This window comes from Bombina bombina, chromosome 2 (assembly GCF_027579735.1).
Source record: "Bombina bombina isolate aBomBom1 chromosome 2, aBomBom1.pri, whole genome shotgun sequence".
NCBI classification, from domain to species: domain Eukaryota; kingdom Metazoa; phylum Chordata; class Amphibia; order Anura; family Bombinatoridae; genus Bombina; species Bombina bombina.
Genome location: NC_069500.1, coordinates 169,372,458 through 169,389,871, shown reverse-complemented (window position 1 = coordinate 169,389,871; position 17,414 = coordinate 169,372,458). Strand labels below are relative to the sequence as shown.

Here is a 17,414-nt window from a genome sequence, read left to right as displayed (position 1 = left end):
CTGGGGAAGGCGGAGCCTAGGAGGGATCATGTGACCAGCTTTGCTGGGCTCTTTGCCATTTCCTGTTGGGGAGGAGAATATCCCACAAGTAAGGATGACGCCGTGGACCGGACACACCTATGTTGGAGAAAGTGGCAATCAAGGATACTATTACAAATCAGTGCAAGTGAATGAGAACATTAAATTAGGAGATATCCTAACGTGTGTGGAAAGTTGTTTCACATAGGAGTTGAAGTGTAACTTTAAATCATATCTAGTACCGGATACACATGGTTTATGTGTCACAGGTGATATTTAATACGTTCAGGTAGCAATGCTTACAGTTAAGTATTACCTGCTAATACTATTGTAATTTACAAATACAGAGCAACAAAACATTACAAATATAAAAATGAATATGTGTATCTCATAAATACTTATTAAAACATATTGAAACAGTGTTAAATTTTCATATGTTAAAGCTGGTAAATGCTGCAGCAATAGGAACGTATGAACAGCTCAAAAAAAGAAATAAAATACATAATGATATTTTAAAAAAATAATTAAAAATAGTCCAAATACGAAAAAATTAAAAAAATGAAGGGGAAAAGGGAAAAAAAAGAAAAAAGGAAGAAGAAATGAGTAAATTAGAAAGTTGCTTAAAATTGCATGCTCTATCTGAATCACAAAAGAAAACATTTCTGTTCAGTGTCCCTTTAACCACTTACTGCAGATGCTGTGATTAATGTTGTCTTGCTGTTTTCGCTGGTTCTTCCCACTTTAGAGTCTCTTTATGAACCTGAGTGAATATATTATTTGTTCCAATAAATGTTTTTAACCGAGTGCCATGTGTCCTTTTACGTTAATTACATGGGATATTATACTGAGAGCCAAGTCATAGCTCCAGAGAGCGCTAGCACGGTTCTTCACTATTGTGTGTCCTCTTTTCTTTTTTCTTTCAAGAGGACATTACGTTTCTTTGAATCAGAAGACCATTAAACATTATAGCTTTTCTTTTGGTGCACATTTGACACATTTTAGTTTTTCGTTTGTTACTTAATTTTTGATGTAATTACAAAGTTTCAATTTTGTTTTGTGTTATAAATGTCATATACTTGCAAACACTACTGACTTAGACTGAAGACACATGCACGCACCTAAGCTGATCAAGGATTACTCTTTAACAAAGGATACCACAAAAATAAAACAAAAATTGATAATCAACGTAAATTGGAAAGTGGTTTAAAATTGTATGCTCTGTCTGAATCAAACATATTATTTTGACTTTACTGTCACTTTAAATTAGATTCAGACTTTTAAAACAAGTTCTTTAATACAGCCATCTTTAGTGTTCAATTCTCCTTTGTATAAGAGCAATTTCAAAGACTCAAACTATGATCTTCCTTTCTGTCATAAAGCATCAGCCACCTGCTGCTTCATTTTGCCAAGACTTCAAAATATCTTCAGCTAAAATGGCCCACACTCTTGGAAAAGTTCTATATAAATCATCAACAAGCAATGCTTATTACAAAGAAGAGATTTAGCAGATAAGTGCTAATCCCACTGACGAGAGGCACCACAAAACGACCCAGTGCAATAACACAAACTCCAATAACACAGCTAATCGGGAACAAATGAAACACAACAATACAATCAAAAGATACAAGTATGAAAATAGCAACTATTTAAGAGTTTATAAACCCACATATAGTAAAATATTATCTAGATTGTTTATATCAACACAACAGACAAACATGTTTTACAATGTATATAAAAACAAAATGTATGCTTACCTGGTAAATTTCTTTCTTTTCGGATATGGAGAGTCAACAACGTCATCAATTACTAGTGGGAATATCACTCCTGGCCAGCAGGAGGAGGCAAAGAGCACCACAGCAAAGCTGTTAAGTATGACTGAAGGGAAATGGAAAAAAGAAATAACACAAAGGTGTAGAGGTGCCTGAAGTTTAGTAAAAAAAATAACAGTCTTAAATTTAAGGGTAGGGTCATGGACTCTCCATATCCGCAAATAAATAAATTTATCAGGTAAGCATACATTTTATTTTCTTTCCTAAAATATGGAGAGTCCACAACATCATCAATTACTAGTGGGAACCAATACCCAAACTAGAGGACACAGATGACTAGGGAAGGAAAACAAGACAGGCAGACCTAAACAGAAGGCACCGAAGGCACCACTGCTTGAAGAACCTTTCTCCCAAAAGAAGCCTCAGTCTAAGCAAAAGTATCTAATTTGAAAAATCTTGAAAAAAGTATGCAGAGAGGATCAAGTTGCAGCCTTGCAAACCTGTTCAATAAAAGCATCATATTTGAAAGCCCAAGAAGAGGAGACAGCCCTCATGGAATGAGCTGTAATACTCTCGGGAGGCTGCTGATCAGCAGTCCCATAAGCAAAACAAAACATACTTCTCAACCAGAGGAAAAGAGAAGAAGCAGTAAGTCTTCTGACCTTTACTTTATCCAGAGGAACGACCAAACAGGGCAGAGGGCTGACGAAAATTCTTAGTCACCTGTAGGTAGAATCTTAGAGCACACATAACATCCAAGTTATGAGAAGAAGGATTAGGACATAGAGAAGGAACAACAAGTTCCTGATTAAAATTGCTATCCGAAAACCACTTTAGGAAGAGAACCCAACTTAGAACTAAGAACCACATTATCAGCATGAAATATAAGGTAAGAAGAATCACAGTGCAACGCCGAGAGTTACAAGACTCTCCGAGCAGAAGAGATAGCAATAAGAAACAAAAACTTCCAAGATAACAACTTAATATCTATGGAATGCAATGACTCAAACAGAGCCTACTGCAAAACTTAAAGAATAAGATTAAGGCTCCAAGTAGGATCAACGGATTTAAACACAGGCCTGATTCTGACCAGAGCCTTACAAAAAGATTAAAAGTATGACACATCCGCCAGATGCTTGAGTAACAAAATAGATAATGCAGAAATCTGACCATTGACAAAACAGGCTGATAATCCTTTCTCCAGACCTTCCTGGAGAAAAGACAAAATCCTAGGAATCCTGACCCTACTCCAGAAGTAGCCCTTAGATTCACACCAATACAAGTATTACGCCACACCTTATGGTAAACCTTTCTAGTAACAGGTTTGCGAGCCTGAATCACGGTCTCAATGACCGACTCAGAAAAAAACACGCTTAGAAAGAACTAAGCGTTCAATCTCCAAGCAGTCCGCTTCAGAGAAACGAGATTTGGATGAAGGAAAGGATCCTGAGTTAAAAGGTCCTTCCTCAGAGGCAACCTCCAAAGAGGAAGAGAAGACAACTTCACTAGGTCTGCATACCAGATCCTGTGAGGCCATGCAGGAGCTATTAAAATGAATGATGCTCTCTCCTGTTTGATACGAGCAATGACTCGTGGAAGGGGAGCAGACGAAGTAAACAGCCTGAAATTCAAAGGAACCGCCAGAGCATCTATCAGGGCGGCCTGCGGATCTCTTGACCTAGAACCATACCTTAGAAGCTTGGCGTTCTGCTGAGACGCCATCAGATCCAACTCCTGCACCACCCATTTGAGGGTTAACCGGGAGAACACTTCCGGATGGAGAGCCCACTCCCCGGGATGAAATGTCTGTCTGCTCAGGAAATCCGCTTCCCAGTTGTCCACTCCTGGAATGTGGATGGCAGATAGACAGCAATTGTGAGCTTCTGCCCACTGAACAATCCAAGCCACCTTCTTCATGGCTAAGGAACTCCGAGTTCCTCCCTGGTGATTGATGTAAGCCACTGAGGTGATATTGTCCGACTGGAACTTGATAAATCGGGCTAAGGACAGCTGAGGCCAAGCCATCAGAGCATTGTAAATCACTCTCAACTCCAAGATGTTTATTGGGAGAGCAGATTCCCCAGACTGCTCCCCAGCCCAGCAAGCTGGTGTCCGTGGTCACAATCAGCCAGGAAGATCTGGGAACCATGTGCCCAGAGACAGATGCTCCTGAGAAAGCCACCACAGAAGAGAGTCCTCTTGTCAACTGATCTAGATCTATCCTCTAAGACAGACCCAAATGGTCCCTGTTCCATTGTCTGAGCATGCATAACTGCAGAGCTCTCAAATGGAATCAAGCAAATGGAAAGATGTCCATGGAAGCGACCATCAGACCAATTACCTCCATACATTGAGCCAATGAAAGCCGAACAGTAGACTGCAGATAGAGGCAAGGGGTAAGAATTGTGGATTCATAGATTGGGAACCTATTATGGTCCCTCTCTTTTCCAGATTAACTTTCCATCCGTGGAAACATAGAAAAGACAACAAGATCTCTGTATGAGAGTTTAGGCACCTGAACCAATATGACGTCCAAGTAGGGCGCCATTACAATTCCTCAAGACCTTATCACTGCCAAGAGAGCCCCTAGAACCCTTGGAAATTCTGGGAACAGTGGCAAAGCCAAACGAAAGAGCCACAAACTCAAAGTGTTTGTCTAGAAAGACGAATCTCAGGAACTTATGATGATCCGCATCCTTCAGGTCTATGGTCGTCATGAACTGACCCTCTTGGACCAAAGGAAGAATGGAACAAATGGTTTCCATTTTGAAGGATGGTACCCTGAGAAACTTGTTGAGACACTTTATTATTATTATTATTATCATTTATTTGTATAGCGCCGCCAAATTCCGTAGCGCTGGGTACAATGATAGGAGTATACAATGACAAAGATTTGTGATAAAATACAAAACATAAAAAGACTAAACAAATCTAGCACAGGAGGAAGAGGGCCCTGCTCCGGAGAGCTCACAGTCTATAGGTTTAGTGTGCAGAGACATAAGGTTGGGGTAGCTTGTTACATTGGTTGTATTTGCAGCAGTGAGTCAGGCAGTTCATGTACATGTATTAGCTTGGTTCGGATGCAGGAGAGATGGTAAGCCTCTCTGAATAGGTGGGTTTTCAAGGATCGTCTGAAGCTATACAAGGTTGGAGACAGTCTGATGGAGCGGGGTAGAGAGTTCCAGAGGACAGGAGCAGCACGTGCGAAGTCTTGGAGGCGGGAGTGGGATGTAGAGATAACAGGAGTGTAGAGACGTAGGTCAGAGGTTGATCGAAGAGGACGGGATGGGGAGTATTTCACGATGAGAGAGGAAATATAGTTGGGAGTTAGACTGTTGAGTGCTTTGTAGGTTAGGGCTAATACTTTAAATTGTATTCTGGAGTGTATGGGGAGCCAGTGTAGAGACTGGCAGAGCGGAGCAGCTGATGTAGATCGTCGACTTAGGTGGATGAGTCTAGCAGAAGCATTCATAATAGATTGGAGGGAGGAGAGGCGGTGTTTTGGAAGGTTAATTAAGAGTATATTACAATAATCAATGTGTGACAGGATGAGGGAATGAATAAGTATTTTTGTAGTTTTTTGAGTAAGGAAGGGACGAATTCTGGAAATGTTGAGTAGGTGTGAACGGCAGGATTTGGTAAGCGTTTGTATATGTGGGTTGAATGTGAGTTGTGAGTCTAGTGTGACCCCAAGGCAACGGACCTGGCGTGAGGTGTTGAGAATAGAGTCTCCAACCATCAGAGAAATGTCAGGTGTTGGATGTCTCGAAGAGGGGGGGATAAGAAGCAGCTCAGTTTTGGACAGATTGAGTTGGAGGTAGTGTGAAGACATCCAAGAGAAAATTGCAGAGCGGCAGTCAGAAATCTGGTTGAGTAAAGAGGGAGAGATATCAGGAGAGGAAAGATAGATTTGGGTATCATCAGCATATAGGTGGTACTGGAATCCAAAGGAGGCTATAAGTTTTCCAAGGCAGGATGTATAAAGAGAGAAAAGCAAGGGACCCAAGACAGAGCCTTGCGGTACTCCAACTGAGAGAGGCATAGGATGACAAGATATGTTGTTAAAGGAAACTGAAAACGAGCGGTTTGAAAGATATGATGCAAACCAGAAGAGGGCTGTGTCTCGGATGCCAAATGAATGTAGTATTTTTAGGAGGAGAGGATGGTAAACTGTATCAAAAGCTGCGGACAGGTCAAGAAGAATTAGTAAGGAGTAATGCCGTTTGCTTTAGCTGATAACAGGTCATTTGTTACTTTAGCAAGAGCGGTTTCTGTTGAGTGTTTAGGGCAGAAACCAGGTCTAGATTAAAATGAAAAAAAAAGTTCCCTCTTTCTTGGGAACCACAAACAGATTTGAAAAGAATCTTAGACCCTATCCCCTTACTGGAACTGGGACTATCACTCCAAGGGTCCTGAACATAATTCAAGAATGCCTCTTTTTATCTGGTCTGCAGAGGTGAAACCTGCCCCTGGGAGGAAAAGTTGTGAATTCTATTTTGTAACCCTAAGATACTATGTCCACAGTCCAGGAATCTGGGACATCTCATATCCATATTAGATAAAACAGAGATAGTCTGTCCCCCACTTGATCCAATCCCAGATCGGGGGCAAATCCTTCATGCTGATTTAGACTCAGCTGTGGGTTTCTTAGATAGCTTCCCCTAGTTCGAAGACTGATTGGGTAGAAGAATTTCCCTGAAGTTACGAAGGAAATAAAATTACTCCGACGTCCCTTAGGTCTGTACTTCTCGTCTAGTGGTAGAAAATACCCCTTTCCACACGAAAAATCAGAAATTATTTCTGCCAGACCAGACCCAAACAAGGTTTCACCCTTGTAAGGAAGTGTCAAAAACTTGAAATTAGAGGTAACATCAGCTGACCAAGATTTTAGCAAAACCACCCTGTGGCTAAGACAGAGAAGTCAGATATCTTGACTCCCAGTCTAAAAACTTGCATGGGAGTATCAGAAATAAAAGAATTGGCTCAATCCTGCTTGAATCTCCTCCAAAGGAGACTCTACCAAAATTGAATCAGGCAAGGTGTTGCACCAATAAGATGCCGCACTTGACACAGAGACAATACATCCTGCAGGTTGACATTGGAAGACTATATCTTATTCAAATAATCCTCAGTTTTTTGGTTGTCCATTGGATCCTTAAAAGAGCAGATATCCTCTATAGGAACAGTAGTTCTCTAAGCCAGAGTAGAAATGGCCCCTTCTAGTTTAGGCACCATGCGCCATGAATCTTTAATGGAGTCAGCAACAGGAAACATATTTCTTTCATGTAATTAGCAAGAGTCCATGAGCTAGTGACGTATGGGATATACATTCCTACCAGGAGGGGCAAAGTTTCCCAAACCTTAAAATGCCTATAAATACACCCCTCACCACACCCACAATTCAGTTTTACAAACTTTGCCTCCGATGGAGGTGGTGAAGTAAGTTTGTGCTAGATTCTACGTTGATATGCGCTCCGCAGCAAGTTGGAGCCCGGTTTTCCTCTCAGCGTGCAGTGAATGTCAGAGGGATGTGAGGAGAGTATTGCCTATTTGAATGCAGTGATCTCCTTCTACGGGGTCTATTTCATAAGGTTCTCTGTTATCGGTCGTAGAGATTCATCTCTTACCTCCCTTTTCAGATCGACGATATACTCTTATATATACCATTACCTCTGCTGATTCTCGTTTCAGTACTGGTTTGGCTTTCTACAAACATGTAGATGAGTGTCCTGGTGTAAGTAAATCTTATTTTTCTGTGACACTCTAAGCTATGGTTGGGCACTTTGTTTATAAAGTTCTAAATATATGTATTCAAACATTTATTTGCCTTGACTCAGAATGTTCAACTTTCCTTATTTTTCAGACAGTTTCATATTTGGGATTATGCATTTGAATTATTCATTTTTTCTTACCTTCAAAAATTTGACTTTTTTTCCCTGTGGGCTGTTAGGCTCGCGGGGGCTGAAAATGCTTCATTTTATTGCGTCATTCTTGGCGCAGACTTTTTTGGCGCAAAAATTCTTTTCCGTTTCCGGCGTCATACGTGTCGCCGGAAGTTGCGTCATTTTTTTGACGTTATTTTGCGCCAAAAATGTCGGCGTTCCGGATGTGGCGTCATTTTTTGCGCCAAAAGCATTTAGGCGCCAAATAATGTGGGCGTCTTATTTGGCGCTAAAAAAATATGGGCGTCTTTTTTTGTCTCCACATTATTTAAGTCTCATTTTTCATTGCTTCTGGTTGCTAGAAGCTTGTTCTTTGGCATTTTTTCCCATTCCTGAAACTGTCATATAAGGAATTTGATCTATTTTGCTTTATATGTTGTTTTTTCTCTTACATATTGCAAGATGTCTCACGTTGCATCTGAGCCAGAAGATACTACAGGAAAATCGCTGTCTAGTGCTGGATCTACCAAAGCTAAGTGTATCTGCTGTAAACTTTTGGTAGCTATTCCTCCGGCTGTTGTTTGTATTAATTGTCATGACAAACTTGTTAATGCAGATAATATTTCCTTTAGTAATGTACCATTGCCTGTTGCAGTTCCCTCAACATCTAAGGTGCAGAATGTTCCTGATAACATAAGAGATTTTGTTTCTGAATCCATAAAGAAGGCTATGTCTGTTATTTCTCCTTCTAGTAAACGTAAAAAGTCTTTTAAATCTTCTCTCTCTACAGATGAATTTTTAAATGAACATCATCATTCTGATTCTGATGACTCTTCTGGTACAGAGGATTCTGTCTCAGAGATTGATGCTGATAAATCTTCATATTTATTTAAAATGGAATTTATTCGTTCTTTACTTAAAGAAGTACTAATCGCTTTAGAAATAGAGGATTCTGGTCCTCTTGATACTAATTTTAAACGTTTGGATAAGGTATTTAAAGCTCCTGTGGTTATTCCAGAAGTTTTTCCTGTTCCTAATGCTATTTCTGCAGTAATTTCCAAAGAATGGGATAAATTGGGTAATTCATTTACTCCTTCTAAACGTTTTAAGCAATTATATCCTGTACCGTCTGACAGGTTAGAATTTTGGGACAAAATCCCTAAAGTCGATGGGGCTATTTCTACCCTTGCTAAACGTACTACCATTCCTACGTCAGATGATACTTCATTTAAAGATCCTTTAGATAGAAAAATTGAATCCTTTCTAAGAAAAGCTTATCTGTGTTCAGGTAATCTTCTTAGACCTGCTATATCATTGGCTGATGTTGCTGCAGCTTCAACTTTTTGGTTGGAAACCTTAGCGCAACAAGTAGCAAATCGTGATTCTCATGATATTATTATTCTTCTTCAGCATGCTAATAATTTTATCTGTGATGCCATTTTTGATATTATCAGAGTTGATGTCAGGTTTATGTCTCTAGCTATTTTAGCTAGAAGAGCTTTATGGCTTAAGACTTGGAATGCTGATATGGCGTCTAAATCAACTCTACTTTCCATTTCTTTCCAGGGTAACAAATTATTTGGTTCTCAGTTGGATTCTATTATTTCAACTGTTACTGGTGGGAAAGGAACTTTTTTACCACAGGATAAAAAATCTAAAGGTAAAAACAGGGCTAATAATCGTTTTCGTTCCTTTCGTTTCAACAAAGAACAAAAGCCTGATCCTTCGTCCTCAGGAGCAGTTTCAGTTTGGAAACCATCTCCAGTCTGGAATAAATCCAAGCCTGCTAGAAAGGCAAAGCCTGCTTCTAAGTCCACATGAAGGTGCGGCCCTCATTCCAGCTCAGCTGGTAGGGGGCAGGTTACGTTTTTTCAAAGAAATTTGGATCAATTCTGTTCACAATCTTTGGATTCAGAATATTGTTTCAGAAGGGTACAGAATTGGTTTCAAGATGAGACCTCCTGCAAAGAGATTTTTTCTTTCCCGTGTCCCAGTAAATCCAGTGAAAGCTCAAGCATTTCTGAATTGTGTTTCAGATCTAGAGTTGGCTGGAGTAATTATGCCAGTTCCAGTTCCGGAACAGGGGATGGGGTTTTATTCAAATCTCTTCATTGTACCAAAGAAGGAGAATTCCTTCAGACCAGTTCTGGATCTAAAAATATTGAATCGTTATGCAAGGATACCAACGTTCAAGATGGTAACTGTAAGGACTATCTTGCCTTTTGTTCAGCAAGGGAATTATATGTCCACAATAGATTTACAGGATGCATATCTGCATATTCCGATTCATCCAGATCATTATCAGTTCCTGAGATTCTCTTTTCTGGACAAGCATTACCAGTTTGTGGCTCTACCGTTTGGCCTAGCTACAGCTCCAAGAATTTTTACAAAGATTCTCGGTGCCCTTCTGTCTGTAATCAGAGAACAGGGTATTGTGGTATTTCCTTATTTGGACGATATCTTGGTACTTGCTCAGTCTTTACATTTAGCAGAATCTCATACGAATCGACTTGTGTTGTTTCTTCAAGATCATGGTTGGAGGATCAATTTACCAAAAAGTTCTTTGATTCCTCAGACAAGGGTAACCTTTCTAGGTTTCCAGATAGATTCAGTGTCCATGACTTTGTCTTTAACAGACAAGAGACGTCTAAAATTGATTGCAGCTTGTCGAAACCTTCAGTCACAATCATTCCCTTCGGTAGCCTTATGCATGGAAATTCTAGGTCTTATGACTGCTGCATCGGACCGATCCCCTTTGCTCGTTTTCACATGCGACCTCTTCAGCTTTGTATGCTGAATCAATGGTGCAAGGATTACACAAAGATATCTCAATTAATATCTTTAAAACCGATTGTTCGACACTCTCTAACGTGGTGGACAGATCACCATCGTTTAATTCAGGGGGCTTCTTTTGTGCTTCCGACCTGGACTGTAATTTCAACAGATGCAAGTCTCACAGGTTGGGGAGCTGTGTGGGGATCTCTGACGGCACAAGGAGTTTGGGAATCTCAGGAGGTGAGATTACCGATCAATATTTTGGAACTCCGTGCAATTTTCAGAGCTCTTCAAGTTTTGGCCTCTTCTGAAGAGAGAATCGTTCATTTGTTTTCAGACAGACAATGTCACAACTGTGGCATACATCAATCATCAAGGAGGGACTCACAGTCCTCTGGCTATGAAAGAAGTATCTCGAATTTTGGTTTGGGCGGAATCCAGCTCCTGTCTAATCTCTGTGGTTCATATCCCAGGTGTAGACAATTGGGAAGCGGATTATCTCAGTCGCCAAAAGTTGCATCCGGGCGAATGGTCTCTTCACCCAGAGGTATTTCTTCAGATTGTTCAAATGTGGGGGCTTCCAGAAATAGATCTGATGGCCTCTCATCTAAACAAGAAACTTCCCAGGTATCTGTCCAGATCCCGGGATCCTCAGGCGGAGGCAGTGGATGCATTATCACTTCCGTGGAAGTATCATCCTGCCTATATCTTTCCGCCTCTAGTTCTTCTTCCAAGAGTAATCTCCAAGATTCTGAAGGAATGCTCGTTTGTTCTGCTGGTAGCTCCGGCATGGCCTCACAGGTTTTGGTATGCGGATCTTGTCCGGATGGCCTCTTGCCAACCGTGGACTCTTCCGTTAAGACCAGACCTTCTGTCTCAAGGTCCTTTTTTCCATCAGGATCTGAAATCCTTAAATTTAAAGGTATGGAGATTGAACGCTTGATTCTTAGTCAAAGAGGTTTCTCTGACTCTGTGATTGATACTATGTTACAGGCTCGTAAATCTGTATCTAGAGAGATATATTATAGAGTCTGGAAGACTTATATTTCTTGGTGTCTTTCTCATCATTTTTCTTGGCATTCTTTTAGAATACCGAGAATATTACAGTTTCTTCAGGATGGTTTAGATAAGGGTTTGTCCGCAAGTTCCTTGAAAGGACAAATCTCTGCTCTTTCTGTTCTTTTTCACAGAAAGATTGCTATTCTTCCTGATATTCATTGTTTTGTACAAGCTTTGGTTCGTATAAAACCTGTCATTAAGTCAATTTCTCCTCCTTGGAGTTTGAATTTGGTTCTGGGGGCTCTTCAAGCTCCTCCATTTGAACCTATGCATTCATTGGACATTAAATTACTTTCTTGGAAAGTCTTGTTCCTTTTAGCCATCTCTTCTGCCAGAAGAGTTTCTGAATTATCTGCTCTTTCTTGTGAGTCTCCTTTTCTGATTTTTCATCAGGATAAGGCGGTGTTGCGAACTTCTTTTGAATTTTTACCTAAAGTTGTGAATTCCAACAACATTAGTAGAGAAATTGTGGTTCCTTCATTATGTCCTAATCCTAAAAATCCTAAGGAGAAATCGTTGCATTCTTTGGATGTTGTTAGAGCTTTGAAATATTATGTTGAAGCTACTAAATCTTTTCGAAAGACTTCTAGTCTATTTGTTATCTTTTCCGGTTCTAGAAAAGGCCAGAAAGCTTCTGCCATTTCTTTGGCATCTTGGTTGAAATCTTTAATTCCTCTTGCCTATGTTGAGTCGGGTAAAACTCCGCCTCAGAGGATTACAGCTCATTCTACTAGGTCAGTTTCTACTTCCTGGGCGTTTAGGAATGAAGCTTCGGTTGATCAGATTTGCAAAGCGGCAACTTGGTCCTCTTTGCATATTTTTACTAAATTCTACCATTTTGATGTATTTTCTTCTTCTGAAGCAGTTTTTGGTAGAAAAGTACTTCAGGCAGCGGTTTCAGTTTGAATCTTCTGCTTCTGTTTTTCATTAAACTTTATTTTGGGTGTGGATTATTTTCAGCAGGAATTGGCTGTCTTTATTTTATCCCTCCCTCTCTAGTGACTCTTGTGTGGAAAGATCCACATCTTGGGTAATCATTATCCCATACGTCACTAGCTCATGGACTCTTGCTAATTACATGAAAGAAAACATAATTTATGTAAGAACTTACCTGATAAATTCATTTCTTTCATATTAGCAAGAGTCCATGAGGCCCGCCCTTTTTTGTGGTGGTTTTGATTTTTTTGTATAAAGCACAATTATTCCAATTCCTTATTTTATATGCTTTCGCACTTTTTTCTTATCACCCCACTTCTTGGCTATTCGTTAAACTGAATTGTGGGTGTGGTGAGGGGTGTATTTATAGGCATTTTAAGGTTTGGGAAACTTTGCCCCTCCTGGTAGGAATGTATATCCCATACGTCACTAGCTCATGGACTCTTGCTAATATGAAAGAAATGAATTTATCAGGTAAGTTCTTACATAAATTATGTTTTTTAAAGACAGGGGGAAAAAAAAAGTTATCCCTGGCTTCTCCCATTCATGTTCAAAAATCTCTGTTGCACTGTCTGGAACAGGAAACACTTCCACAGAGGAAGGAACATCGAAGTATTTATTACGTTTACTAGATTTCTTAGGGTTGACAACGACAGGAGTATCAGAGTCGTCCAAAGTAGCCAAAACCTCCTTTAACAATACACAAAGGTGTTCAAACTTAAATCTGAAGGTTACTACTTCAGTATCAGATGAAGGAATTAAACTGTCCAAATCTGAGATTTATCCCTCAGAGGCTACAGACGTATCCTCCTCATCAGACTTCTGAGAGAGGGCAACCTGAGTAGCAGAGGTTTGAACAGAAACCTTACTATCTGAATCGCTAATTTTCCTCTTGTGTTTTCCCTTTAGCATAAGAAAAGCAGAAAATGACGCAGATACTGCAGTAGATACCTGGGCAGCAACTTTCGCAGGCAAATAAAACTTCTCCAGGAGGTTAAGGGGAACTGCCGGGCACTGTATGTGACGCCATAAAAGCTTGGGACGTTTAAGGAGAAAGCTGTGACATTGCCTGAACAGCATCATCCTGAGAAATATTTGGCTCAGAGGGCAATATTTTATTCTTATACTTTAGTGTTGAAACTAAACAAAAGTCACAAAATTGCATGGGCACAACAATTGGTGCCTCCAGGCACAATAAACATTTGTTAAGTGGAATATCTTCAGATTCCCTGACCAAAAGTTTAATAACAAATAAAAAAAATAATTAGAAAATCCCCCCCCCCCCCCCACTGTCACTTTAAATTTAAAGATAGGTTATATATATATGCAAATTAACTAAAACTCCTACAGCACCACTACACCTCCGATATACTGAGGTGCCTAATCGCACTACTAGGAGAAAATCCGATGTACTAGGAGACCAAAAGATCGGATTTGACACACAGTCAGGCTTGCCGCAGCAAACAGACACAGAAGACAGAGGAGGAATGGTGCCGCTCCTCTGAGCATCCGAGAGGAGTGTCATGTGACCGCAAACCTGACAATGAACAGGAACTGAGCAGTATAGCATAAAACACGCGTTCCTCTGCCTGGAAAAAGGGTCTAAATGAAATTACACAGAGCCTTAGCTGAAATCCGTACTTGTCTTATAAACAAACAGTCTCCCCCCTCATTCCATCTGTGCGCATCCCAGTTGCTCTAACTGACATGAGACTGGCTTTCTAAAAATGGCTAATCAACAGCCGTAGAGATACACTAGAAATCACTGACAACTTGTCTTTGAGAGAATCATAAGAGCCCATAATAACTACTGCGCCCAGTTGAAACACACACAGTCCTTTTACATAATGTGAGCCCCACATACAAAAGTGCCTGCACCAATAATCCTATAGCCTAAAGGATTAAGAAGTACCAATAAATGTTTGCGGAGTTACTTATATTAGGGAGTCCCAGAGCTCAGCTAACTGTCTTCATAAGTGCAGTCTTTATACCTAGAAGACAAGGAGAACTTACCTGCATCTAGCCGTCCGGCAGTAGGACAGCTTACACGGTGTGAGGGTACACATACTCCTCACAGAGACCTGTAGAAAAAAGAACGAACAGAGTAAATCTACTCTGGCTTTCTATACTAGGGCAGCAAAATGTTAGGAAAATGTAGCAAGGTCCACCTCACAAGTTCCTAACTGCTTTAAAGCCACCACTACTCTACTGCAGAGATTGATGTGGACTACCGCTATACCCAAAAAAAATCTTGCTTGCAGCGAAAAGAAATCCAGTTTTCTTCAGACACCAAAACTTCACCTCCTCCATTGACAAAGGCAAAGAGAATGACTTAGGATTGTGGGAAGGGGGGTGACACTTAACAGCTTTGCTGGGGTGCTCTTTGCCTCCTCCTGCTGGCCAGGAGTGATATTTCCACTAGTAATTGATGACGTTGTGGACTCTCCATATCTAAGGAAAGAAATAGCAGTTAAAAGGACATTCTAAAAAAAAAAAAAAACACCTATAAGAGAAGGATGCCAAGTATATGTCCCTTCATGGGGAACAACGCAATTGTCATCTATGTTTATCCCCTTAAGCAATGCTTGCCACATTTGTTTAAACTATAGGAACCAGCCCATCAAGTTAGGAGGCAGAACTTTTTGCTTTATGATTATTTTATTATACATAGGAGTTGATACATGAACTGACAAGTGGTTTAACCTATTTTTTTTACACAGAGTAACCAAGGGTTTAAATTACTGCATGGCATGGCCCTGAAACTAGTAGTGGTAACGTATACACAGTCTGGCCAGGTAAGTGTTTGCAGTTTCTCTCGCTCTTCATTTATCAGAGTATTATATGAATTTTAGTTTGTTAAAAGGTTTTTATACTTGTGATTTAATACTGCATATTTGTATGTTGTAAATTTGTATATTGTATGAAAGTGGGGACAATAGTGCTCCATTTCATCTCAAAAACTTTAATTTGCCCTCCATTGTGCAAATAGTTTTTTAAACCTATGTGTTAGGAATATATACAATAGCAACATTTAATACTATTGCTTTGTGAATAGGTATGTGTTATATCTTTTTAAATGTTCTTCTAAGACATGGTCTGTCAGTAAAATAAAGTGTTTTTTTTTCTACAAATTGTGTATTTCTAGTTTATATTTGCTGTATACAGCGCGGTTTATATACACTCATACAACCTTTCTTGTTCCTAAAAACAGCTTCAGTTCAGCCCTTAATCAAGTGATTAGATACCTAGTATATACTAGTGGCATAAAATCTTTAGTTGATTGCAACTAAGCAACTAAAATATACATTTCTCAGTTTGTGGCGCTCTCCTTTTTAATATATATATATATATATATATATATATATATATATAATATACTGTGTATATATATATATCTATCTCAAGCTTGCAAGGGATTAGCACTCTCACTTTCCAAAGTCAATGCCAAGGTGTCAGAAACAAAAATAACATTGAAAGTCCAGTGAGTTTGGATCTGCTCCTTTTTCTAAGTTTAGCAATTTATTGTGAACAATGACGTTTCTGGGATCAAACAGTCCACTTCATCAGATGAAAAGTCCAGTTGTTGCGGATCTGCTAATATATATATATATATATATATATATATATATATATATATATATATATATATATATATATATATATATATATATATACACATACATACATACATACGCACATATACATACACATACATATATATATATATAATATAAAAGGCACAACTTAGAAAATGTTTCAATAATAAAAAATATTCAATTTAAAATGCTTTCTTGATTTTGAAAAAAATCTGTATATGTAATTACTATTGTTCTATGTATATAGTGTTTATAGGAAACTTCATTTTGCTACTGACTTCAGTGTTCTCCACAGAAACATGTTCCCTACCAGGTGGCATTATAGAGTGATCTGGATCATATATCATTTTATAACATATACAAATATAGGTCTAAATAGCAATAATAAAAAATGTTCTAATTTGTTAAAGCATTTTTATTAAATGTAGCATATCCCTACAAAATCTGCCTTAAATAACAGAAAAACTAAACATTCTACAAGTTTGAGTACTCAGTTGCATACATAACTAACATAGGGAGAAAATAAAAAGGGAACTTACCATTCTTGCTGACATCTAGTTCCCTGAGATTAATGAGATTTGCTATAGATGCTGGCAATATTGTTAGGTCATTGTCCGGCAAACTCAGCTTGTGCAGAGACTGGCAGTTGAATAGTTGCTGTTGGAAAGAGAATGACAGTCAGTTTCCATTTTCCACTTCACAAACGTGTGCAGGGAGAATAAAAACAAAACAATGGATGGGGGATAGTGTGGCTTAAAATTCTAGCATACAGGATGTGACAAGATAAAAAAAAATCAACATTTAAATAATAATGGAAAATACTTTTTGAATCACAAGAGAGAGACATACAACTCTCAGCTGGTATTTGGAAATCACTATGGCACAGCGGCAAATATATTACAGGTACTCCTGCACAAAGCATGATGGTTAAAGGCACATGGAAGTCAAAATTAAACTTCTATAATTCCTACTGTACAGCTTTAAAAAAAAAAATCCAATTACCTCATCAAATTTTGCTTCTTTTTATGTTAAATTATACAGAGTTAGGCTCAGGAGCGTGCACGTTATGTGCACTATATGTATAACATTGTTAAAACATTGTTGTAAAGACTGCTGCTATACAGCGTTCAAGACATTGGCATGCTCCTGAACCTACCAACTTATGCTCTCGTGGAAAAGAGCCAAGTTTTAACTAAGGATACCAAAAAGAGGAAAAAAAGAAAAAGTGTTCCGCTAGCATCCAGTAGTGCATTGCTGCTTCTAAACTTATGTAACCTTTTCAACCAAGGATAAAAAGAAAAAGCAAATTGGATAAGAAAAGTACATTGAAAAGTTGTTTTAAATTGTACACTATCTGAATTAAGAAAGTTTAAATTTTA

At 39.0% G+C, this 17,414-nt stretch overlaps 1 protein-coding gene across 1 annotated transcript in view; it reads right to left on the bottom strand.

The window, feature by feature from the left end:
* Positions 1-17,414, bottom strand: part of ERBIN (erbb2 interacting protein) — a gene marked incomplete in the record, with an annotated part of 752,109 nt that overhangs the window by 346,857 nt on the left and 387,838 nt on the right. The window contains 1 exon segment of the mRNA XM_053701342.1: positions 16,575-16,692. Within this exon segment, the coding sequence (XP_053557317.1) occupies positions 16,575-16,692 (118 nt within the window).